The sequence below is a fragment of the Microchirus variegatus genome (assembly GCF_963457635.1).
Source record: "Microchirus variegatus genome assembly, chromosome: 9".
NCBI lineage: Eukaryota > Metazoa > Chordata > Actinopteri > Pleuronectiformes > Soleidae > Microchirus > Microchirus variegatus.
In genome coordinates, this window is record NC_139810.1 from 16,060,158 (window position 1) to 16,085,634 (window position 25,477).

Below are 25,477 nucleotides of genomic sequence, written 5' to 3' on the forward strand. Positions count from 1 at the left end.
ATCACAATATTTGCCAAAATGCAGGCTTTGATGAGCCTGTGATAAGGGCTGTGAGGGAAATAGACACAAAATTAAACAGAGTGAAGTGATCCCCTCCTGTGTCTTTGAAAAATTGAGTAGAAATTGAACACAGACTGTAAGGTAGAGCAACATCAACACACTTTGATGCTGAATATCAGAAGATGAAACCTAAGGAAGAAAAAAAGCTCCATGAAGATGGAAAATAAAAGAAAACTAGAGGACTTTGCGCTTCCAAGAATTATATTTCCTTTTTTTTCTAAATACTGGCATTGAGATACCAATCACTGGACTTGTACTGCTGATCGTGGGCCTGCAGTAACCACAAATGGCCACTAGTTGCCCTGTTGACTTTAGAGATTCTAGTTCTGCAGCTTTGTTAAATGTCAAGACTCTTGCATTATTCAGCTCATTAAATTATACTGTTAGGATGATGTCGCTTAGTTAAAAATAAGGTTTGATAACTGAGTTAGCTGGTAGAAACATTTGTCAAATATCAGTAAGTGAATTGCTTTAATTTGTCACTTGTCAAATATTGCTACTGAATATTTCCTAAAACTGCAAAGGTTAAATAGATCAAACAGTATGTTGACAAAGCTTTTGGAATTGAGTTAATAATTCACTGCCAGGACAGGAGTATTGTACATTGATGATCTCAAAAGAAAAAAAGGTATGGGTCATCTTGAATTACTGATGGAGCGTTTAAGGTGATGACGTGAACGTAAGTTATTGAAACCTTAAAACTCTGATGTAAGAATGTATGCTCAATCAAATGCCTTGAAACCAGGCCTTTTTGAAAAGACTTAGGCATCAGACTTGATCTGATTTTTCTCTCTTTTTTTGTGCGTGTATTTTCTATTTATGTGATCTTTTATTTTTTAAAGAAAACAATTGCCTAAAAGCAGCCAGGTGTAAGTGAGAAATTCCCACTGTATTGTAGTGAGGTGTCCTCCTCGTAGCGGAGAATCAACCAACAGAAAATGCCTTTTTTTCCTCCATCTCTCTGAATGTGAACTGTGAGAGGTGAGAGGTAAAGAGAGACAGACCGAGTCACAGAGGCTCTCTGAATCTCAACCACAGTCTTACTGTAGCCTAGCGAAAAACGATGCAAAACACTCACTCGAGCCTATATATGTGTTTGTACAAACCCCAGAGGAATTGAGCTTGTAGCCCCTGAGTTTTTTGCTTGTGTCATCCCTGTGCGTACCTGTGCGTTGTTAACGGTTACAAAAGGAATCATTAGAAAGAATAAATAGAAACTTTCATTGCTTAGTTTGGATGCAGATTTGATCTCGGATATGTATTTGTTCTTTGTCTCCACTTTTTTGCCAGTGTGAAACCAATTTAATTTATTTTCAGAGACCGAGAGAAAGAAAGAAAGATGGCGTAGCTTGCCAAAAAAGAAAGATGCACAAGCACATTGGCAGCCTCAATTGAAAAAAAATAAATAAAAAAAAGGTCTTCAGAGACCAGATAATGCTTTCAGCAAGTTAAAAAAATACACCACAGCAGCACACTCGCTCTACAATACCCTCACAACCACAGTCCGGACTTACATGTATATCCATCTCACTGTATGACCCTGCAGGTAACACTGTACACTACGCTGCACTGTAAGAGACACAAATCTGTACACCTCTGTAAACTGATGGGGGAAACTTGATCATGTGACCAAGTCCCGGTCAGATTAACCATAAACCATTGTTCTGCTGTTCCAACGGATTGCCTCTAATCACATTAACTGATCGATAATGTTCAGGACTGTCCTTTTTATAGAGAAAATGTTCTCTGCTGGAAGAGCTCCAAGAACCACCAGCTCATTTATCGAAGGTGAAACTCTGAACAGCATCAAGCATTTCCTGTACTTTCTCTTCCATGTATTTGTTCTTCGTATTGATATTATTGGTTTACTTAAGTTTCATTTTTGTTCTCCTCTTTTTACAAATGTTGGAATTTACCAAAATAATTTATTTATTCATGACAGTTGCATATTTATTCATTTTTATTTTTGTACAATTATATTTTTTGTCTGCTTTTTATTGCTGTTTTTTTTTTGGTTTGTACAATCGTGATGGTCATATAACTTTTGTTGTTACCGCAGATGGAGATGACGATCTGCTTGTGTGACTCAGCAACACGTGAACTTGTGTAGAACTTGCATGAGGACCAACCCACTGGTGTGTTACAGTAAACATAAATATCTTAGATATTAGCGTCTTTAAGAAGGCTTGTTTACAATGACAAATAAAGGACAATAGATTGATTTTCAGTGTGATGAGCGCTGACTCATTAGATCATCCTCACATATCTAAGAGTTTGTGTTTGGAGTATATGAGCCATTTGTGCATGTAAATAAAGCCCATTGGCAAGTGATGGGTCCAGAAATCAAGGCAGTCCAATTATTCATAAAACTGTAAAGAAAACTGATATCAAGTGCTTTTCTTTCACTGTGTTGTTTTTCATTTCCATATCATCAGAAATGTCCATCCGTGTCACCATCATGATGGAAGACTCGCTGAGTGAGTTTCCTCAGTGTTGAACTGTTGGGTCATCAGCTCCTTGTTTGCTGTGCTGACCAACTGCTCTTCTATTTCACAGCTTTCTACTTGAATTTACGTATTTATTTATACAAATCGAGTCGGCTTCAAAAGCTGAGCCAACTGTCTGAATTCCATTTTAGTCAAGGAGAAGATTAAAGCTGCTGTCTCTGAGGATTGGCTCCTGACAAAGCCTATTGTGTAGTGTATGGATAATGTGTATGACCTTGGATTACTTTTAAATCCTCTCCTTTCTTTTTGAAAGTTTGTAAATAAAAACAAACTGTTCTGAATAACGATTTGCCTCATTTCTTTTGTTCATGTTACACATTGAATTGTTTTGGCAGTCATAAAGGAAAACCAACCACATGTATATAGTTGAGATACTTTTCAGATATTGATGCACAAATCAAATCGCCATTATAAAAACAAGAGAAAACAAACCAAACTTTTCACACAATGAGTAAGTACCTGGTGTCATTGAGAGAAAATATTTCATATTTCATACTACATACATATACACTATCAGTCAAAAACGTTTGACTAATATATATATATATATGTATATATACATATATATTTATTTATATATATATATATATATATATATATATATATATATATATATATATATATATATATATATATGTATGTATATATGTATGTATATATATATATATGTATGTATATATGTATGTATATATATATGTATGTATATATATATATATGTATGTATATATATATATATATGTATATATATATATATGTATGTATATATATATATATATATATATGTATGTATATATATATATATATAGTGACTATTTAAAGGATTTATACTTTGCCAATAATGTCCTCAGGAGAACCAGGCAACAACATCCATGTTTCTATAGGGTCCATGGTTTAAAGTACACAAAAGCAAAAGAGTGTTTAAACAAAGCAAGACTGTTGGAATGTACATGCACCTTACTGGACTAAAGAATGTGTTTACTGTGTGCTTTTTCCTCCTCTGAAGTCTCTGTTTTTCCACTCAACATAATTGTAAGTAAGGGTCACCCCTTGAAACTTTTGAAGTATATTTAGGTTATATGTATGTATAAAAATAAATAATAATCATAAATTAATCATTTGTCGACTTATCCATTCATTCTATAGTCGACCCAACGCCTTACTTACTCCCGTGTTAAGAACTCCGTTTCCCAGCATGCTCTGGTGACGTTACGTGACTGGATGTTTTTTCACCGACTGTTGATGACGGTGGCAGACACCGCGCAGGTCAGTAGCTGAGTGCTGCTGCTGCTTCTGAGAGGAAGCGAATGAGAGGAAGAAGGAATACCTGTTTGCTAAAGAAATGTTAATATAAGTGTTCCTGCCACATGAAATCACAGAAGAACGGTAAAATCAACATATGAAGCGACTGAGGTAGTTCCGTTAGTATCTGTTCTGACGCTGGTCCACAAACGTCTCTAACATTGTTTTGGAGGCCTGTTGCTAACTACGGGAAATCCTCGGGTTAGCCCGGTAGACACCGAGGCGAAAGAGGGCTCAGGCGAGCCGGAGCTACAACGTCGTGGTCTGGTGTGGTCGAAACTGGCTTCTCTATTTTACACGTAAACGAAGACGGGACTTCTCCTGCTGCTGCTCCGTTTCGGACGTAAATCAACGTAACGCAAGACGATTTCAGTTTGACAGCTAGCTAACATTAGCTCTGTCTCCTGTGTTTACAAGCTAAGTCGGTTGTTATCTACTTCTTAGGATTGACTAAAGTTGCTCGTTTGACCTGATACTTTAATCTAAAGAGTGAAGGTCGCGTGCTCGACATCAAGATCAAAAGGTGCCCTAGCTAAAGTTACCACATCTGCCGTTTTATCTACTGCAGCGCAAAGTTTGTTAGCCTGTTGGACAATTATGATCAGTCTCGTTGCTTTGTCTTTACTGAACTTAACTGTTTGAATGTCAAAGAAAGTTACATAATTAGTTAAACTGTTAAGTTACGTATCGATTTTTAAACAACATTTTAACATAGTATTAAGAAGAAATTGGCAGAAACTGAGTTGATTAATGAAAGCATCCTTGCTCATTTGAATATCCCGGATGAAGGATCAAAGAGAGGCGTGGACACTGATGCTGTCAGGTGTCACCTGTTCTGCTTGGCATTATTAATCTTACATCAGCATCCAACATCCGCTGCACCAGAAGCAACGCTTCTGCTTGAGCTGATCGGCTCAGGAAGGAACATCTTCGTAACAGACCACAATGAATCGTTACCTGCCAGTGGCAAGGCAGCACTTCCTCGCTGCTCTTGCCAGCACCAGTGTGGTGGTGAAAACTATAAGTGCTGTGGTGATACTCCTGTACCTGTTGTCATGGGTTGTTGACACTCCATACTCATTGGGGGTGACCCCGGGATACCTTTTTCCACCCAACTTCTGGGTGTGGACACTGGTGACGCATGGGGTGGTGGAGCAGCATTTCTGGGGAGTGGCAGCCAATGTGGGGACAGTCCTGGTCTGCGGGCGCCTCCTGGAGCCTCTGTGGGGTGCTCTGGAGCTCCTGATCTTTTTTGCAGTAGTTAATGTGTCTGCAGGCCTCCTGGCAGGACTCTCCTACCTCCTCACCTATGTGGCCACCTTTGACCTGGACTACTTGTTTGCTGTGCGCGTCCATGGAGCTCCCGTGTTCCTTGGAGGTGTCCTGGTAGCACTGAAACAAACCATGGGGGATACTACAGTGCTCAGAGTGCCGCAGGTGAGTCCAACAAATAACACAAGTTACTTCTGCTCTGCACTGGCATGTCCTGCTGATTTGAACCTCTAAATAATGGGCAGGCTAAATACCAGTTAGGAGCAGGACAGCATAGTCAAACAGAGAATATAGCATAACATGAATGTAAACAGCAGTGGACATTGAGCAACTCACCAGCACACCTCTAGGTTGGCATTAGTGATGTTAAATAATACATAGTTTGCTTTGTTGAGGGCTTGGATATATCCCAGTATGTATGGACACTAAAAAATCTAACAAACTATTTGAGTCAGTGTTCATTTTAACAGTGAATATTTGGAATAGAATGATTCTCGATTTTGGTCTGTAATGGAGAGAGTGTCTATTTTAGGTGTAGTTTTTATCTTAAGCTAATTAACATAGTCTAAGATTTACAATGAAGTGATCATTTGGAAGACATACATTTTTGTGATGTATAATATACATTAACAGCTTGCACTCACTGTGAATTTTTTTTTTTTAAATGTATAATAGAGTTGTTACATTTGTAAAGTAATTACACAGTAGTAGTTTTGTTTGTGGTTTCAGTCTCATTTGACTTATTTTTTATGTAGTTGTATAGTCTCTCTTTATTATGGTGGAGTTTTTTATGGTAACATAGCAATAATTAAAACCATGTATGTGCATCGTGCATTTAATAAGTTATCAAACCATTGTTAATGATAATGCAATCTCGTTAGCCTCAGATGTGTAAAGGCCAGTGGTTTAACTGTTGAGTGTTTGTCTTTAGCCTTTGTCTCTGGTTTAGTTATGTGATCTTCTTAAAATGGAAGATGAGATGTTATTTTACGCTTTAACAATTCATCTGATGCTCCTCTGGAAAACTCACTCAATATTCCTATTGTGTTTCCTAAACTTGCAGGCCACTCAGCTTTAGCTATAGTTATTCTTTCTTTATGTGCTTTGCATGACTTTGTATTAACCTTGATCACTTCATACAGTCATCTCAGGAAGTGCTAATGTTGAATTGATGTCGAAGGTGCCAACCTATCACACCAACTAGCTGTCAATGCTTGTTTGTTCCAATAAATCTTGACTTTAGTGAATCATTCACAGTCGTCTGTATGAACTACGTTACTCCCTTTACCTAAACATTGTTGTCTCCTGCTCCTGTCTCAGGTGAGACTCAAAGCAGCCCCAGCTTTGGTCCTCCTCCTCTTGGCCTTACTGCGCCTCTCTGGGCTGCTTGACAACGCCGCCCCTCTGGCTGGGTACAGCTATGGTGCCCTTTCTGGCTGGGTCTACCTGCGTTTCTACCAGAGGCACAGCCGGGGTCGTGGGGACATGTCGGACCACTTTGCCTTTGCAAGTTTCTTCCCTGAGGCGCTCCAGCCGGCCGTGGGGCTGTTGGCAGGACTGGTTCATGCTGGTCTGGTGAAGTTGAAGGTGTGCAGGAAGATGGTGAAGAGATACGATGTTGGGGCGCCCTCTTCCATCACTATCAGCTTGCCAGGGACAGACCCACAGGATGCCGAGAGGAGGAGGTGAGTCAGACCAAATAAAGTCAAATGTTGTCTGTGTAGATTCTCATTCATCTTAGTCATACTAAAAATACTCCAAAAGTCAGCAGCTAGACTAATGGATTTTTTAAATATGTTTCACCTCTCATTCACCTCTCATTCAAGAGCTGTCTTCACTCCAGTTGCTACTGACTCACTGGCTTTGGGAGAAAGCCAAATATTAAATCTGTATGCACACATGCCAACATAAATGATTCCGATTCTAACTTTGGTCTCAGGTATTGTTCTGCCATGTGGTTCTGTTGAAGAAAAAGTTAGACTTTTTCCCCAAACAAGACTAGTTCAGAGGAAATACCATTAGTGAATATTTAGCAAATTGTTTTGCCTTGGAAATGGCATTTAAGAAAACCGCCTTACTACAAGATCCATGTCGTAGCTACTTTAGAGTTTTTACTCGTATCATTTGGCTTTCATCAGCGAGATATTCCAATAAAGGCCTTATTTCTCCACCAACAATGAACACTAAACTTTTACCATTACCTAACCAGGTATGGTAACCCTTTATCTATCTTAACCCAAGCCTTCAAAAGGGTCTTTAAAGTTGAAGGCACTGGCTAAAATGCCCTCCATAACAATGGTTTAGAGTTAAAATTGTCCTCACAACCATAGAAAGACATAATGCGCACTCTAGCTAAAACCTACACATCTCCAACTTTGTCTTGTTCCAGTAAATGACATTCTTTGCAAACTGTCACACAGATACAGTTACAGATAGATGTCTTTGGTCACACATAAACAGACTTGATCCAGTTATTGTCAAGGAGTCTTTTTACATTTTTGGGCTCTCAGTCTTTTCTGTATGAATACAAATGTTTTTCTACACTGTCATTAGAAACGTATGATGTCTCCTTCCTCCCAGGAGATGTTTGTTGAATATGCTTTCATGGCTGCACATGTTAAAGCTTCTCAGTTTCTGAGACGCAGCTTACAAAATGACATCCAGCTTGTGTGGTTACATTGTTTTCGCTAACTGGTTGGTTTTCATTATACTGTAGTTCAGTCTGCATCACTACTACTATAAGTGTTTCTTTCCTCTAGCACGCCACATTTCAAACGTGGCTTAATTTCAAACATGAATTCAGCCTCACTTGATTCATAATGAGGATGACCATATTATGGTGTGCATCCTCACTTGAATGCTTGATTTTGAGTTGCTGGTGATTGAGAGGTCAATGGTTTACTGAAAGAGATATTAACCTAATGGTGGTGATTTAAAAGGTAATTGGTACTTTCCAGGACAAGTAGGTAATATTTAATTTAAAAAAAGATTGGCTCATTCATTTAAATTATGTTCATCTTGATTGCCAGTAATAAAGGACCGTGTACTGTTTCAGTCATCGAGGACTCAGGGAAACTCAGTTTCTCCACACCAGGGTTATATCTACAGAGGTGGATATTTTGGCCATGCACAAAGTGCTCCAATGTGTAGACCATAGTTGTGGTAAAATAAATAATGTCAGAAAGAAGACACAAGTTTAACCAAAACAGGCTCTTCCTCAGACTATTGATGAACACAGAATCAACATCTTAAATGCCAACAGTACTTGTCTATCACATCATGTGACATGATCAACCATCTGAAACTGTGATCATTGGATATGACAGACAACAGAGGTGTTTTTTTAAGGCATTGATATGCACCACAACGTGTTCCTCCATTTTTCTTTTACTACTTTGACTTAAATATTTAGATCATATGGTCACAGCCCCTCACTGTCGCTGTCAGCGAGTTATAACCGGTTCTACAGGTGTCGGAGAGGTATTTGTGCAGATTAATTGGGCACACGGAATGTCAAACTCTTTCATTTAAAGGGAAAGTTAAGACCTCTGCCAAGGAGGTATGTGTTTTAGCCGGTGTATGTTTGTTTGTTTGTTTGTTTGTTCATTAGTCTGTCTGTTAGTTAGCAACATAACTCGAAAAGTCACGGACAAATTTGGATTCAATTTTCAGGAAATGTTCATAATAGGACCTGGAACAAGTGAGGGGGGGGTCTGAGCTGCTGCCTTGGCTGAATGCTTTTTTGGCTTTTCTTGTCCTGTTATCTGCTCTGCATATTGATGTATAGATGTATGCAGGTGATCATTTATTGTCCTCTGAAGGGTATCTGTTTTTGCAGTACAGCAGAGAAAAGAGTAATGACCTCAAAACTGAACTAACCCTTTAAATTTCTGAGGCTTGTTTAGCTCTTTTTACAGGCCTCTTTCTTTGTTTCATACATTTATCGAAACACAGTGAATAATTGGAAAAATTACATCTACACAGAAGCTCTGAAATGAACAAAAGCTGATCTCTCCTGTTGTTTGTGCAGAACAATCTCTCACTCTCGCTCTCCTTTCCAGACAACTGGCCCTCAAAGCTCTGAACGAGCGTCTAAAGCGTGTGGAGGACCAGAGTGCGTGGCCCAGCATGGATGACGAGGAAGATGATGACGAGGACGAGGTCAGAACTGACACGCAGCCTCTCCTATCAGGTGGCCGTGACCCCTCCTCCACCATGTTGAGACCAGCAGGGGGGACCGTAGGCACTTCCCTTGCCTCCTCCTCCACCTCCTTGTCACAGAGCGGCGGAGCACCATCCACAGGCGGAGCACAGCACCCAGAGTCCAGCATTATCAGCTTCGAGGATGCACCATCCAGATCGTAACAAATAAAACGGGCAAGAGTTCGGATATGCACGGCGTGTTTGATGTCACTGGCAGGTACTGGCGTTGAGTGTCTCTGGCTAGTAAGCTAATTTATTTGGTGACAGCGATTAGGCATACTCTCAGTATCACACACAAAAAATGACACCTTTGACCAGTTCATACACAGCAGTCGTGCGCATACAAACGCTCTGTTAAAGTCACCATGAAGCTCAGAGGGTTGATAACTGTACAGCGCTTTCAGTTTGTTTGAGGTTTTGATTATAAATGCTCAGTGACACTTCATTCTTCTCATCCTTTCTGGATAAGAGACATTCTCTCTTGTCCAGACTTAATGTCGACTTGCAGAGTTCTGTCCACTGCTTCGTGTATCTCTCTTGGTTTCTGAATAAATAACATGGGCTACAATATTCTCTTTGTAAGTTGTTCTCAGAGCAGCCCATATTCTTCTCCGATTGCTTGCTACAAGAACGTGTTCAGTGACAGACTCGTAATTTTTGATTCTAGATGAAATGCCAACTATTCGCGCACCAGTTTGTCAAGTGCTAAAGGCTGTAAGTGACTTTCGCGTTGGGTTGACTGGTTCATATGGATAGCATGTGGACCAGGGGAAAGACGCTGCTGCAGGTCTGACCTGCTGAAGAACTATGATACAAACTTCAAGAAGGAAGAGTTGCCAGGTGGGTCTCTGGAACAGCACGGAGAGAAATTGACTGTAACCTTTCTTTTTTTTCCCTCTCTTTCCCTCTTAACTGTTGCTCAGTTGAACTCTTTAATCTATTTTTTTCTCCACCATGTTGATCTTTGAAGAAAATCAAGAAAACAAACTTTGTATCTGTGCTTTAACAGGAAATGTAAAGGATGTTACTCTCACACACAGGTCTGCAGATGATCATTATAATCCCAGTTATTAGTGAGTTGCAGATTCATAGTTTGCAACTGACGTGTCAGACACTGAACAATGAAGATAAATGACGTCATAGACACAGTTTTAAATTTACAGTGCTCAGCTGAGGGTGGGGAGGAATCATTTTCTCGGGACACTGAAGGGCAGTTGAAATGTTTTAAAATGAATCACAAATTGCTTGCAAAGGAGAAGGTCAGTGATACCGTTGTTTTTCGGGCCATAATCACTGTACAGTCACGTTTGATGATGGCACCTATCCCAGTTTTTACTTGTTGATTACGTCGTTCACAGCCACTAAATTATTCTAGATGGTGAGAAACTGAAGTGTGAACCTGTGATCACAAGGTTAAAAATGTCTGCAATTTAGATGAGAAATTGCACGCCTTTACATACTGCACATAGGTAATTGTTTATGAGGTGACATTAAAGCCATCCTTAATTCTTTAAATGCAAACTCAATCTTAAACTGTCTTTCTGGAAGAACAAGCTCAATGAAATAGGTTGCAGGTTGTCTTTGTGGGAAGCCAAATTTCACAAACTAAAAAGGCATGCTGTACAAAACTGTGTTTTGACATTTTACAGCACCTTGCGTACAGAGGACAGAGAAGCAATATGACATTTTGGGAACTGCTCCGAATGATTGGATTAAATTGCAAAAGGTACCATTACATGTTTAAGTGAGTTTTGTGCAGAATAATCTTAGAGTGGCCTTACTGATGTTTTTTTTTTTTTTTTTTCACCAACTGAGTGAGCATGCAGTAAATCATCACATTGACCAAATGACCAAAATCAGCAAATCAAATGGAACAAAAGACAGGGGAGGTTATATATAACCGTCATGTGTTCTTGTTTTAACCAGCAGCTGGGATTGGATTTAACATCAGCAGAATTTAAAGTTAAAAACAAAACAACAGTTCACACGGGACAATGTAGAGCTATGGAAATAACCTGCATCCATCCAACCAACCATACAGAATGCTGAGATAGTCAAGGCAGCGGTTTTAATTTTGTCCCCCTGGACTTCTTCTACTCTGGGAGCATAATCTAAATAAAAACTAAATGAAATTCTACAAATTCAGATTAAATATGTAGTGAATATATAGAGAAATGTTTTGCTTTTTAACTGATGGAAATGTGTCGTATTAGGGAAGTGATAAGCCATATTAGTGTGATGAAACTGTGTGATCTGTCCTGTGTTTCTCCTCACTCCTTCCTCTCTGTGCTCTTATTAGCAGATGTTTACGTCAGATGAGTGGGGCCATTCTTTAAGTAAATATGGATGAATGATAGTATTTAAAAGGATGAATGAATGGACAGACTCGTCTTTCAAATGCAGTTTCACTGTGGAGACGGCCGAGCTTCCATCAATCTGAAATCTTAAACTGCCTCCTTCCCTCAAAAGTATTCAAAGAAGAGATGGAGGAAGAAGGTCAAAAACAAATCTAAAGAGAAGCTGCTGATAAAAACATTACAATCACAGTTCACGTTGTCATTCTCATACTCTTTTCATTTTGTCTTTTGAGCTCAGCTTAGCCTGCATCGCATAATACATGTCGACGCAGCACAACAGTTGTGACATATGGTCAAATTTTGTTTTATGATGTATGAAAGGTTGTAGTGGGTAGTCTGAGGTTTTAGAGTGGGCCTGGATCTAATCTGACTTGTATCCTCCACTAACAGTCCCTGTTCTGTCTTTATTATTTTTGTCATTTTCCCCCTCTATATTCCGATTTGTTCTGCTCTAAACATGCTCAGAGAGAAGTTAAGAATTTAATCACAAACTGTCAATATGAACAGTGCCACTGTATAAGTCGGGGTCGACGGAATACAAAAGTTACATGTAAAAAAAAATCATGTTCACAAGCAGTGGTTAAGACACTTCAGTGGCCAATGAAAATGCACCTAAATGCTGTCATCGTTTAGTGACAAACCATTGTTTGCATTTTTTCCCCCCTATACATCAGTATCGTGTCATTACATTTTATGAGTTTTTTTTATTATTGTTATTATTATTATTATTTATTCTGAAGTGTAATTGGTGAAATAATGGCTGTGGGGTTAACACCAGTGTCCATGATTTGTAGTTCATTGTTTATCTGCTCTAAGATTCAAACTGATTATAGTGCTCTGATTTATTATCCTGTTGGCAAAGCTGGACGCAAAGAAATTCTTTCCACAAGTTGTATTTTCTGTATGACCCTACTTTTGCACCGGACCTTGTTGACACTAATGACAGTCTCTTTTTCTCTGTACTGTGGCTGTTCCACAGATTTCTCTGTTGTAGTTTTCAGATATATTTCTTTATCTCTGTACAAATTAAAAGACGATTGTATGAAAGCGTTTCCCACAGTCTACTGCTTTACTGCTGGAGAACTTGCTTTCCTGATGTGAGTGTGATCTTACTCGACCAGGACTGGACCTGGAGTTGGAGGAGTAACTCTGTGTCTGTCACCTTTCATGATGACCATTAACGCGACTGCATTATTTACAACAGAAAAAAAGGACGAGGGAGAGAGACCAGGAGCAGAAAAACAGCAATTGTATCATGTTATACGTTTAGGCCGTTCTCAATCAGTTAGTACATGTTTACAGTAGTACTACACTGTAATTTATTCAAGCAGCAACATATACACACATACATATACGGTGGCTTATACTTAAACTGACCGCTAGGTGGTGCATGAAGCACATATTTCCTGGTTCTTCAAACCACTGCAGTTATGAAAAGTTGCATCTTATTTGCTGGTTAAATGTTGATGTGCTCAATTAAATCAAATACTGAGGAGAGATATCGATATAACAAAACAAACATGATGTTTCCTCTGGACTCGATTATCCCATACTTCATAAATGTTAAAATACTTTGCAGAGACTCGTTTCAATTCCCACTCATTCACGAGATTCACGAGATCACCTGCAATTATAAACACACCAAGCTTTATGGACGTTTAAAAACAGAGCCGTTGCATTAAGCACACAGGAAGTTGCGCGAATGTCCGAAAATAGCCCGTGTTTATAGCTCAATATAATTGCACTGCTATAACACATTTCCACGCAGTGGTTCTGACATGTCGTGCCCGCGCAGGTGTGGCTCTGGGGCTCGTGCCCGCCACCCCTCCCCCTCCACACAGCTACAAACTACAAACCCAAACTGCGCGCTCATGTGAAGTAATTCATTGTATGTGAGACGGGAGGAAGCACCGAGCGATTCAACCGGTCGGCAAACACTGAAAAAACCCGTCCGTTAGCCACAGAAACTACAGGTAAACTACTTCCATATATTCCCGATGAATGTAAAGGTGTGCCTTTTCCACGCTGTCCACTTTAAAAGCTAAGGCGTTTGTGTTTTTTTAGTTGTCCGGAGCTTTGAAATGCCGTGTTAACAAAGCTAAACGCTAGCGGAGTTAGCTTACGGTAGCCAAGTTAGCTTTTCCTTTAATCGACCTCCGTCTCAGTGCCGCCGCTTCGTACCTGCCACAGTTTCTCTGAGGAGCAAACTGGGATTTACGTTAAATTCGGGTTCCACATGACAGAGACGCCTTCGACATATTTAACAGAGAGCTGATAATAAAGTGGCGTAACTTCTACCGTCTTTGTAAACTGGCTGAGTTGGGTAGGCGAGTCTGCTTTAACCAAACAATGAAGCTCTTTTCCTGACCTGCCTCAGATGAGCCTCTAAAACACTCACTGGGGCGTCATAAACACCTTGTTTATTTTGCGGTAACACGTGTTCAAAAACGCCCAAATCATCAGTATTATTAAGCCACGAGTGTTCTTTATTCTATCACTAAAACCGGCTCTTTTGTCGTTTTGAAAGTGTTGGAAAAAGTGTCGGTGAAAATACAACACACAGTATCTGGTTGACGGGGGATATTTAAGTGTTTACCCAACAGGAGAATTTTGTCTCATAGAATTTCCACTGGTCAGAAGTAATGTACAGTAAGAGCTGTAGTGTTTTCTGCTGGTGTTTAGTTTGGACCCGGGCCACCCACCCATTCTTCCACTGCGGACACACTAGCCATCTGTTGCCTCTGTGATGACGCCATCTTTCTGCTGACCCACCCAGTGGCTGTCTGGTTCTAAAACAATGTTTGCTTTAACACTGGAGGCTCGCTCACTCTGAGGGAACTCATTACATGAATTGTAATATTTATAATTATTAGTACACGTGTGTACACTTTATAATTCCAATTTGAGAATATACTAACTATTTAGTTCGGACTAAAGTCTGTACATTTATGGAAATATGAATAGTCAGTGGCAGATCCGTATTTGAATGGTATGCATTATGACAAACTAGATTTATCTAAAGAAACAGTGATGTGATTTGTCTTATGAATGCTGAAGTTGTGGATATCTGAAATGACAAATGGTGGATAAGACAAATGTCATTATCAATATCTGAAGTGATAATTTTTATTCCGATAGAATATAATTATGGGTACCTGTAATACATACCTAGATTAGTTCATGTGACTGTGTTCGGGTTTCGTTTTTCCTCTATGACAATGAACTGAATATCTTTGGTTTATGGAAAAAATATTTGAGGAAGTTGTCACTTAGGAAACACTGGAAAACATCACCATAGAAGTGATAATAATAATAGATAATGAAAATAATCAATGTGGTTTATTAAAATTATAATTTTGGGGTATTTATAATAAATCCTACTCATTTTATTGTTCTCGTCGATGCCTCAGCTTGTGGAGCATTATTTAATACACTAACGCTTGGCATGCAAGCAGGATTTATTGCAGGTTTTACACACTGTTGTCCTTGAAGCTGCTGAGTAAAATTATATCTTCCTCTGCTGGTGTATTGACTCGCTGATCCATTTTTTGATGTATACATTTATAGTCTATATTCAATACGGTTTGCTGCATGCAGCAGTTCGGCAATTTTTCTGAAATAGATTTTTTTTTTCATATTTGTCAAGTGGAAGAAGAAAAACACCTGCCATGTTTTTCACATGAGTTGGCAGTCAGTTAGCCATCATTAGGCCACTCTAATTTTCCACCCCATAGACTGTGTGGGGTGTTTCTTGGCATGATTAAGATGCAGCCATTGTCTGTGTGGGGTTTTCTATAAGACACTCATGAATCATAAAGCACACACAGTAACCATGTTAAATATGCCGTCCAAGTTGTGTCACACAAGGAAACGATGTAGAATGATTAGTGTTTCACTTAACACACAGGTCTCACAGTTGCATTTGACAACTGTGGTCAAAAATATTGCAGGAGTTTGAAATAGTTTTTTCTTTATTGAAACAAACTGGCTTATTGAGTCAACCTGCAAATCAAAAATGGTTTTTGAGTCTGTACTATATTTGTAGTCTTTCAGTTGATCAGCATTCCATTATTGGTTAGTCAAGTGAGACCTGCAAGAGTTTGTGACAGCTGGTGTAACGTGTTCTGCTGCCACAGAGGAAATGCACTTCAAAACATATTTAAAGCATCTCCCAGTGCCTTCACTGCAGACATGAAGCAGAAAATGTGTCCAAGACCTGCCAAAAATGTCTGTCAGTGTCACAAATGATGAACTCAAAAAGACTGAAGTGTGGAAGATGTTAATTTCCAGAAATAATGATTAATTATTTGGAGAAGCTTGAGCCAAAAAATGGCTCATCACAGTAACTCTCAGTTGACAGATGGCCACTGAGACAGAGAGCTAGACATCAAGTCAAACAAACTACGTTACATTATCTGTTATGTGTAGACATGACTCACTCATCTATCATCAATAAGTACGTTTTAGATTAATTTTCTTTCAACAAGTTTTCATGGTTTACGAACATGCAGGTGAGGCTGAGAACCTGGTCCATATTTTCAAAAACCCTATGAATTATTTTATTTTTCCACCCATTTTTTTTTATATTTTACATGTATTTTACCAGCAAATTGTGTCTTTGTCTGATTGAGTAAAAGCCAACAACATAATAAAGTGCACTATTTTTAAAGTCCCAGTTCACCTTTTAATGTGGTTTGAGTAGTCTTATTTAAAGGGACATTCGGATGCGTGCTGCGCACACCTGTACTGTAAAATGTAGCTCACTGGTTATTGGATCGCTCGTGACAGATTTCAATAGCAGGTCTGAATTGGGTCACTGACATTGACCACTTAACCACGTCTCCTGTCACATCAGACTGTGCTTTGATTTGAAGCACTGACCCTCGGTCAGTGCTTTGTATTACCTGTCTCGATAATATACTTAATGCTATTTGTTGGCTCAAAGGACTCCAAAGGCTCAGTTAGAGACTTGCCCAGAGGCGCTCCAGTGACAGTTATTGAAACACGGGTATGTTGCTATTGCCAGTTTACTGAATGCTGCAGTCATTGACCATGTGCCCAGCCCCAGGCTAAAGCTGCTCCCAATTTTTATCCTTTTTTCTCTCCAGTCAGACGAAATGGTTTAATCTTTTTTGACACTGCTGTCCTACTTACAGTATTCCTGCACCGTTTCAAGGATGTTTGCAGCAACCCACCATGGTGTGGTGTATTTCAGGGTCAGAAACTAATGGGATGAGCAGGTATCAAAAAGCTGAACTTGTTCTAAGTTTTACTGGGTTTATTTGTATTTTAATCTCCTCATTGACGTTTTCATACTTGATGTGATCAGTGGTGTTGCTAGGTGGGTATAGCAAGTGTGTTTGTTTGGGAGGCATATTGTAATGTTCTGTGGTGTTGATCAGAAATTGACTACATGACTGAAAGCTGAGTAAAATGTCAGCCTGGACTTGAAAACCACAAAATGCCAGTCCAGTGACAAACTGCTGGAGAGACTACATTTAAATGACAATCTCGAGATGAAGGAAGACGGACAGTTTAAGGGACAGAAATATATATAAAAAAACTATTGGGGCTGCAGTATTTTCTTAATTATTTTCTCTATTAATTGAGTATTTGTTTGGCCCATAAAATGTTCTCAAAATGAATTAGTTTAAGCAAAAATCTGAAAATATACACATTTGAGAAGCGGAAGGAGAAAACACTAAAATGGATCAACCAACTGTCAAAAAATTTGATTAATTGTGTTAATTTAATAATTGCGTACAAATGATGTACGCAATTATTAAATAATTGCTTCAGCTCTAAAACCTTACTAGACGATACTTTTCCAGCGTTAATTGCCTGTTATCAATGACCTTGCTCTCCGATCAGTTTCCACCACACCCCAGCTGACTCACTGAGGTGGAGTTGGAAGGGTACACGTAACACAGAGCTATACTGCAACGTGGGAAACAATCATTCAGCAATGTAATGTATTGTCCCCTCCTGAGGTTCTTGTTTGCTGCAGTCATTGAATACCTAGTACCTAGTTTGTTTGATTTGAACGTTATTTTGCTGAAGTACTGTCACCTTGACGTATAATGTGCACTTGCTGAATGAAGTATCTTGATAATGAGGCATGAGAGCCTTTACTTTTCAACCCTAGATATTTATTTTTGTTTTCTAATCCATAGAGGCTCTAAATGTCTCTTCACTGGTCAATACATGCTGTTGCCGTACAATAAATGGCACACGTTTTTTTATTATCATCTCTTTTTTATTAAAATGGACTCTCCTCAAACGCTTTAGTAATCGCAAGACTTTCTGTGTTTTTAATTTGCTTTTTCTGCATCATCTTCATTTTTAACCTCCACTGCATTTCTTCCTCCAGGCATGGCAGCCATTCGTAAGAAGCTGGTGATTGTGGGGGATGGAGCTTGTGGGAAGACCTGCCTTTTGATTGTCTTCAGCAAGGACCAGTTCCCTGAAGTCTACGTCCCTACAGTGTTTGAAAACTATGTCGCTGATATTGAGGTGGACAGCAAACAGGTGAGGCAGCTGCAATGTGTCCGTCACTCCTTATGGTGCCTTGAGGTCGATGCATCTTTGCAACCTTGTAACATGTACCTCCATATATCATGATTGTTTTAGTACAAGAAGATATTTTGTGCTAATATCTGCTAATTCTGTTGCCTGGGTGCTCAATCATGCTCATTCCACCCTTAAGGCAGAGCAAGCATATTTTTGTGTCTCTCACAAATGAAATATTTATTGGTGTTTTTATGTCATCTTCCAGGTGTATTTTGCATAGGTATTTATATTTATTTGCTGCTCTAACCAGGGGTGGGGTGATAATTTTGAGTTTTCTAGCAATGTGGTCTAGGGGCTGCGTGATGTATTGTAGATTTATTGTCATCGCATTGTCAACATGCCTGATTATAAATATCGCAAACGCCTCGAAACTTTCACAGTATAATTAATATCCACGGGCTCAGTGTTTCCTCCACCATTCATTTAGAGCAATGCTTGTTTTATTTCTGGTTGGTGTGCATTTTTAGCGTATTCCTCATCGTTTAGCTTCTCCTCTCATCCTGCCCAGTTCTTCATCTCGTGTATTGGCTCAGACACAATCACATACACATGGAGTCGAGTGAAAGTTAACTTTGGTGAAAGATGAGTTTAATGCTTCCTTAACATAAAAAACAGACTGAAATATGCGCATGGGAACACACCGTCACTTGAGTTTCTTTTTGTCTGTTATATTTATAATTCATCACCAGCTTGTTGTATATTATACTGTATAAAAAAACAAATGCATTTATCTGTATCTCTTCATCAATCGCGAGTGATGTCATCACAATACGCGTGCCCTTAATCGCTTATCGCATTTCCTAATATGCTGCAGCCCTACATCCCATTGACATTGAAGATCGGGATGGGGTGAGTTTAATACAAAGTCCTCGCATAGCAGAAAGCACGTTGTCGTCGACAAGCACATAGATGTAGATGTTATAATCAAATCACAAGCCACAGTGCGTTTCCAATCAAGATCAAAACGTCTGTACGGCCCTTTGCAACGACCTTCCCATCTTCCTTAAAAAACACGTCTGTTCCATCACTTAAAACTGTTATAGCAACCTGTAACTGCACACAATATCTAATGTAAGCTTTCAGAGTTGTTGTCCTGCCTGCTGCATAATGCCAGCAAACTACTGTCCAGAAATGGCAAACTGGAAGTCTTGCACAAAAATAATGACAGGCGCCTACTGGCTTGTCTCTGCCGAAAATAAGTTATATAGGCTAACCCAAAAGTGTCTTAATGTCATGTAGTTTTCATACCATGCTGTCTGCTTGGCGAGGCCTTGATGTGTCACACATTTCTTACTCGGAGTCCATGTATTTATTACAAATGAACGGATATTGCAGTCAGACTGCATAATGCCAGACATTTTTGCAAGAATCTTAATTTAGAAGAAGCTATAAGATGGGTCAACTGATTTTATTTTAGTAACTTGGTCTAAATATTGTAAGTATTAAATGTTTTTTTATTATTATTAGCTGAAGTTAAGTTGAATCCTGAGAAGTTTAACAACAACTTTGGCTCAAACTCTCAGACTATGAATGTATGAAATTGCAATATTTGAATGTAAATCATTGGTGTGTGTTTGTGTGTGTCAGGTGGAGCTGGCTCTCTGGGACACAGCTGGTCAGGAGGACTATGACAGACTGAGACCTCTTTCCTACCCAGACACTGATGTCATCCTCATGTGCTTCTCCATAGACAGCCCTGATAGTTTGGGTGAGTTCACGCCACATGCACATTGTCAGGCGACAAAAACCGACGCGCATTAATGCACAACAAAAAATACCACATCTCTTTCCTTCCTATGATCTCCCCCATCTTTCCGCTGCGTTATTTTTGGAACCTGTAGATGGTGTGTTCTTCCTGTTGTGACTACTTGAAGGGGAACTGCTTACATTTGTCATGCTGTGGAATGTAGCCATTAAACTGCAACAATGTGTTTACTCTTCCAAGGAATTCTCTCTCCAATCATAACAAAATGGCGTTCCATAAAATAAGGCGATAAAAGCTAAAGATGGTTGAAATGCCACAAGATAAGTGTACAGAATTAAACGAGAGGAAGTGACATTTCTAATAATAGTTTACTATTCTGTAGTTTGCATGACCATTGTTTAGACATTATTTCAGTAGTTTTTGAGATGATGCTTGGTGGAGATATAGCTCTTATTTGTCTTTGTTATATGCCACTGAAACTGAATTATCGTGTCAGTAACAGACATTTTAAATCAAATTTCCCTTGGCTTAATCAAAATACTGGTATCCTCTGATTCAACTGTTAATTTAAAGATCAATTTTATTGCTGTACTATCAGATTTGTTTCATGAAAGGGTTCCATTGTCAACTTTTGTGAGTGTCAGAGAAAAAATGTCTTCCAGCATTTTCCTTTTTGATTTTATCATGAGTTAATCGCCCTTTCCAAGACATTCATGACACACATCACCTTGTTCTGCAGAATTTTGGAAAGCATGAGTCCAGTTATCATTGAGCTCTCTTTTCTTTGCAGAAAACATTCCAGAGAAGTGGACCCCAGAGGTCAAACACTTCTGCCCCAACGTTCCCATCATCCTGGTAGGAAACAAGAAAGACCTGCGCAATGACGAGCACACGCGTCGAGAGCTGGCCAAGATGAAGCAGGTACCTCAACTCTACTCCAAATGACTGGTTTTATAGATAACTGGATGTCGAGAAGAGTTGAGTGGAAGTCCTTAAAATTAAAATCTTTTTCTTTTCATCCCACAGGAGCCAGTGAAGTCAGAAGAGGCCCGAGACATGGCTGTACGAATCTCAGCCTTCGGTTACATGGAGTGCTCTGCAAAGACGAAGGACGGTGTGCGGGAGGTGTTTGAAATGGCCACCAGGGCGGCACTGCAGGCCCGCCGTGGAAAGAAGAGCAATAAATGTACACTGCTCTAAAATGGCCGATATATTTGGACTGATTTTACCCTGGGCTACTGTACACAGGACTGGGGCTTGGGAGGGACTGAGGGATTGGGAGGGACGGGAGGAAAAGCAGTAAACTTCTACCGCTGTAAAACGGCTGTTTGTTGGACTGAAATTACCCTGAGAGTTGGGTTTGGGAAACTCTGAATGACCGGTTTGGGCGGGTGGATGGATGAATGAGTGGGGGGGAGACAAGAGAGCACAGGAAATGGCTACAGCTGTTAACATTGGGCTCTGTAGCTGTAGGTTTACCATCAAGCTGGAAAAATTCTACCAGCCTTGTCAAGTGTCACAAGCCACTTTTTTTTAAAGACATTTAGCAGACAACTGACAAATGTGCTGGTGAGTAAATGAGGACCACGATAAATGAACAAAAGTGGATTATGTATGCCGAGATGTTGAGTTTCTGAGAAAGGGACAGGAATGATGAAGTGGACGAATCAATATCTGTCAGCTGCTTTAAACAAGCTTTGAGTGAAATAACTTGTAGTGCAATTTCAACAATTTGGCATGAGGAATATTTTCATCTCCATAGTGTTGCAACGGTCATGTGCTGTCAGGTGCTCGGGGTCTTGTGTGTTGTATTATCAGAGAGGAGGCTTGGCGTCACATGCTCACATGTCCAGTTCAGTGCCATGCAGTCGCTCACTGTGGCTTACAGACTCGCAGTGACAAACTCTCACTCTGAGGTTATTTGTCATAATTACTGGATTGTAAACGTTGTTTGAATAGCCACCATCTCTCTGTGCAGCACGAAGTCACCACCAGTTGCTGCTTTAAATATTCATGTAATGTGTGCAGTGCAGTAGAGAGGAGTGTGATGGTTGAAGAGGGGGTTCAAACACTGCGGTTTAAGGATTGTACTGTCCACATGGTGGTGTGACATTTGATTTAAGATGGCCGGCTCCCTCTGAAGGTTATTTAACGTTTTAATCATTTCTTTAAACCTAATCAGTGGAAGTGACAGGGGAATTATTGTCCCACTGGATGTCCAAGTGAATTCCAGCATTGTAGAACCTGAGCTAACTCTGCTAGTGGCCCCCATCTCTTCCTGTACCACACAGCTGACTGCTGGTGCTCATCTTCCCCTGGTTTTAGACCAGGACAAAGAACAGGGAGAGGGAGAGTATTGTGTTTACATGCACACCACTGATCTCCTTATGTGGGTTGAAGGACTTTTATTTGTTGTGTCTACGCATGTTTAAAGGTCAAATGTACAAGCTACATGTTGGAGAGGAAGTCGTGTCTGTGATATATCTGATGTTATCCATCCTATATGTGTCTCTTTCACCTGTTAGCTGTTTCTACCTGCCATCTAAATTAAACAGTTAACTTAAAAAAAAAAAGAAGAACATGATGTGAAATTACCTTTTTATTCATAAGATTGTGCATGAAAATGCCAGCGTTGTCAGGTTAGGCAATCCGATAAATTCAGGTAATATACATCACTAATGTGCAGAGTAAGAATAAACCACCTGCTGTGAGTTGGAAAGCCTTCATTTTAAGGTATTTTCTAAAGTTTTTCTGTTTTAGAAATTGTAAGCGTGGCCATTTCTCTTGGAATTCAAAGTTGCCAGCCTTCCCGGACTTTTCTGTCTTGTATTGCCAGATTCATGCTCTCTTCAAAGTGTACCCTCCTGTTCGTCTTCCTGACTTACAGGGAGGAAAACCCAGTTTTGTGTTTTTATACTTTTATTTTACTGCTTTAAAAGGTATACATATGTTGTCTATCAGTATTTTAAAAAAAAATTAAAAAAGGAGGTGGAAGACTGTTTGTGGTGCCACTTTAGTTTATACTCCTTTTTTTTTTCTGATGATGGTTGTCGACTTGTCAATCATCTCTGCCACATGCTGTTGTTAGGCAGTCAGGAGAAAGGCTGGCCCCTCGGCTGCCTGTCTAGAGCATCACTAGAACCGTATGTGCTGACTCCTTTGTTTTCAATACAAACTTGGCTGAATACCCAAAAGGAAAAAAACAAAAAACAACAAACCTGGTCTCCTCAATGTACAAATCATTTTTATTTCTAGTTTTTATTGTGTTTTGAAATCCTAATTTTGGATACTGAAGCAGTGGCGTAAACAAAGGAACAGGATAACCAAGCTGTATACAAATTCTGTAAATATGAAATGTGGGTCTGTTCAAACTAGACGACACACATGCACAGGACTGGAAACTGTATTTGTAAACTAGCTTTGGTTTGTGTAATAAATTACTTTCTATAACACTCGGTCTAATTCATTGTGGTCTCGGTGGATAGAACCTGGGAAGAGCTCTTCATTTCAGTGTTGTAATATGAATTATGGATGATGGGCGAGCGATTGTGATGAAGTGGTGGTCACGCTACGCTGCGGTAATGACTCGAGCGACACATGAACGGAGTGGTGGTTAAAATTGTGCAGCGAATGGCAAGAGGAAGGAGAGAAAGAGTTCTATTTTTTCCCTTGTTCAGCAACTTTCACATCAACTACATTGTAATTAATGTCTTATCACCCCCCTCATAAAGTTATACCACTGCATCCCAAGCGATCGACCAGCTCTGCATCCATCAGCTCACGTCTAAATAAGATGCACTGTATTAATCATACATGGCAGTAAATGTAGATCAATTTATTAGTGAGTCAAGTATCATGGGTTTTACAGCAGCATTGCAGCAGTTAAACTTCCACAGCAGAGCCTATTGATTGGATGAGAATTCCACAGGAAGCCTCATCTCATCATGAAGCAGGTTGCACAACACTCTGATGAACACAGAGAGTCATCCACACCCTGTAATAATACAGTGTGCTTTAGGTTTGAGCTATCAGATTATCAGGTTAGGTTGAGAACGCTGATATAGTGCAACATAGATAACTAATGTCAAAAAGAAACAAACACAAACTGTCATTAATATCGATGTAGAACACGGGTCATTTGGATCATTTCTGGTGGAAGAGCAGAAAGTAACTCCACTCCACCGAGCCCTTTGCTGCAGAGAGAGTGGAGTGTGTGGGATGCTGAGGTGAGGCAGTTTCAGCCTGTGTGGGATGATGATGCTGGATGTTGTAAAAAGAGGTTGTATAAGGGGCAGCATGGAGGGATGGAATGGCAGAGATACCACGTGAGCAGAGCAGGATGGTGCATTTCCATGAAGCTTTTTTTTTCAAAATAGAAACCTAAGGAAGCACTGAGGGAACACAAACCTCACTCTAAGCCGCTCACAAACGCACAAAGACAGATTTCTATTTACATTCTACATAAAATACTGTTGTATCCTTGTGAAATCATAATCTGTTTGTGCAAATAGCAGGTTTTCATAGAAGATGCCTGGTGTTATACAAGTAATATATAACCTACAGTATAGCAGTAATAATAATTTTTTTCACACTCAAGGTCACCTTACATACAAATGCAAACATACAAACACAATAAAATTGTGCTGTGTGGTAATTGGGAGTATGAAATAGTTCAGATAAAATGAAAAATATACAGATCTATAGATAGTCAGTGAAAGCACTTACACCAAACATAAGCTATGTTTCACAGTTCCCTGTTGGTGTTTTCATACCATCCAGATCACAGATTTCCTGATATGAGAGAAGAGCCTGGGGGCGACCTTTGGCAGCGTAGGAGACGTGTATGTGATATGGCAGGAAAGGGAAGGTATGAGGATCGTAGTCAGAGGAGGCGCTGGATAATTGATCACCGGAGGTGTACGTGGGTGGATGTGAGTGAAAACAATACATCAGGCTGTGCTTCTCTGACTGAAAATGACTCTTTGACAAAGCATAAGGCCGCTTTATATAAATATATACCGCATATGTAACTTCCAGTGACATTACTGTATTCCAGTGTATACTGGATTCAGCGAAAGCCAAAGAGATTATGTTCTTCTACGTCATCCATCAAAGACCAAAAAGAGAAGAGTATAAAAGCTCTGATCGATGCAGCTATAATGAAGAACTCCAAACTGTGGTGGGCAGCGTTACACCTCTCAGTGTACAACCTGCCAGAAATGACAATTAGAAGGAGGATCTTGCAAGTGTTTGGCTGATTTTGTCATTAGAATCTGAATCAGATCCATGCAGGAACATTGGGTAAGGCAATGTTTTGGCATTATTTCATTCAACTGGTCAGTATGTAAGAATATAAAGTGACAGAAACGTTGTTTTCCTGTGGAAAAGAGAGCAGCATTAGAAGAAACCACCTGTCCCTGGCATGTTTGGGAACATTGCAATTGTTCTGGAAGTGACTGGTGCATTTGAGTGTTGTCATCACCCACTCACAGCTGCATTCTGGG

The 25,477-nt window shown here is 39.7% G+C and overlaps 2 protein-coding genes across 2 annotated transcripts; both read left to right on the forward strand.

Moving 5' to 3' along the window:
* Positions 1–4,811: 4,811 nt before the first annotated feature.
* tmem115 (transmembrane protein 115) lies at positions 4,812–12,745 on the forward strand (the record flags this gene model as incomplete). The annotated part of the gene is made up of 3 exons (XM_083895235.1): positions 4,812–5,303; positions 6,459–6,823; positions 9,200–12,745. 3 exons carry the CDS (start codon positions 4,812–4,814, stop codon positions 9,501–9,503), a joined length of 1,161 nt encoding a protein of 386 aa, XP_083751361.1. The 3' UTR covers positions 9,504–12,745.
* An 852-nt stretch (positions 12,746–13,597) lies between these two features.
* Positions 13,598–21,223, forward strand: rhoab (ras homolog gene family, member Ab). Its single transcript, XM_083895765.1, has 5 exons — positions 13,598–13,671; positions 18,069–18,226; positions 19,856–19,976; positions 20,764–20,894; positions 21,000–21,223. Exons 2-5 carry the CDS (start codon positions 18,071–18,073, stop codon positions 21,171–21,173), a joined length of 582 nt encoding a protein of 193 aa, XP_083751891.1. The 5' UTR covers positions 13,598–13,671; positions 18,069–18,070; the 3' UTR covers positions 21,174–21,223.
* Positions 21,224–25,477: the final 4,254 nt, after the last annotated feature.

What these genes read in the sequence shown, in the direction of transcription:
- rhoab (XM_083895765.1), top strand. Translation starts at nt 18,071, where the DNA reads ATGGCAGCCATTCGTAAGAAGCTGGTGATTGTGGGGGATGGAGCTTGT. An exon ending in TTGAGGTGGACAGCAAACAG is followed by an intron (nt 18,227 to 19,855) that starts GTGAGGCAGCTG and finishes TGTGTGTGTCAG; the next exon opens with GTGGAGCTGGCTCTCTGGGA. An exon ending in AGCTGGCCAAGATGAAGCAG is followed by an intron (nt 20,895 to 20,999) that starts GTACCTCAACTC and finishes TTCATCCCACAG; the next exon opens with GAGCCAGTGAAGTCAGAAGA.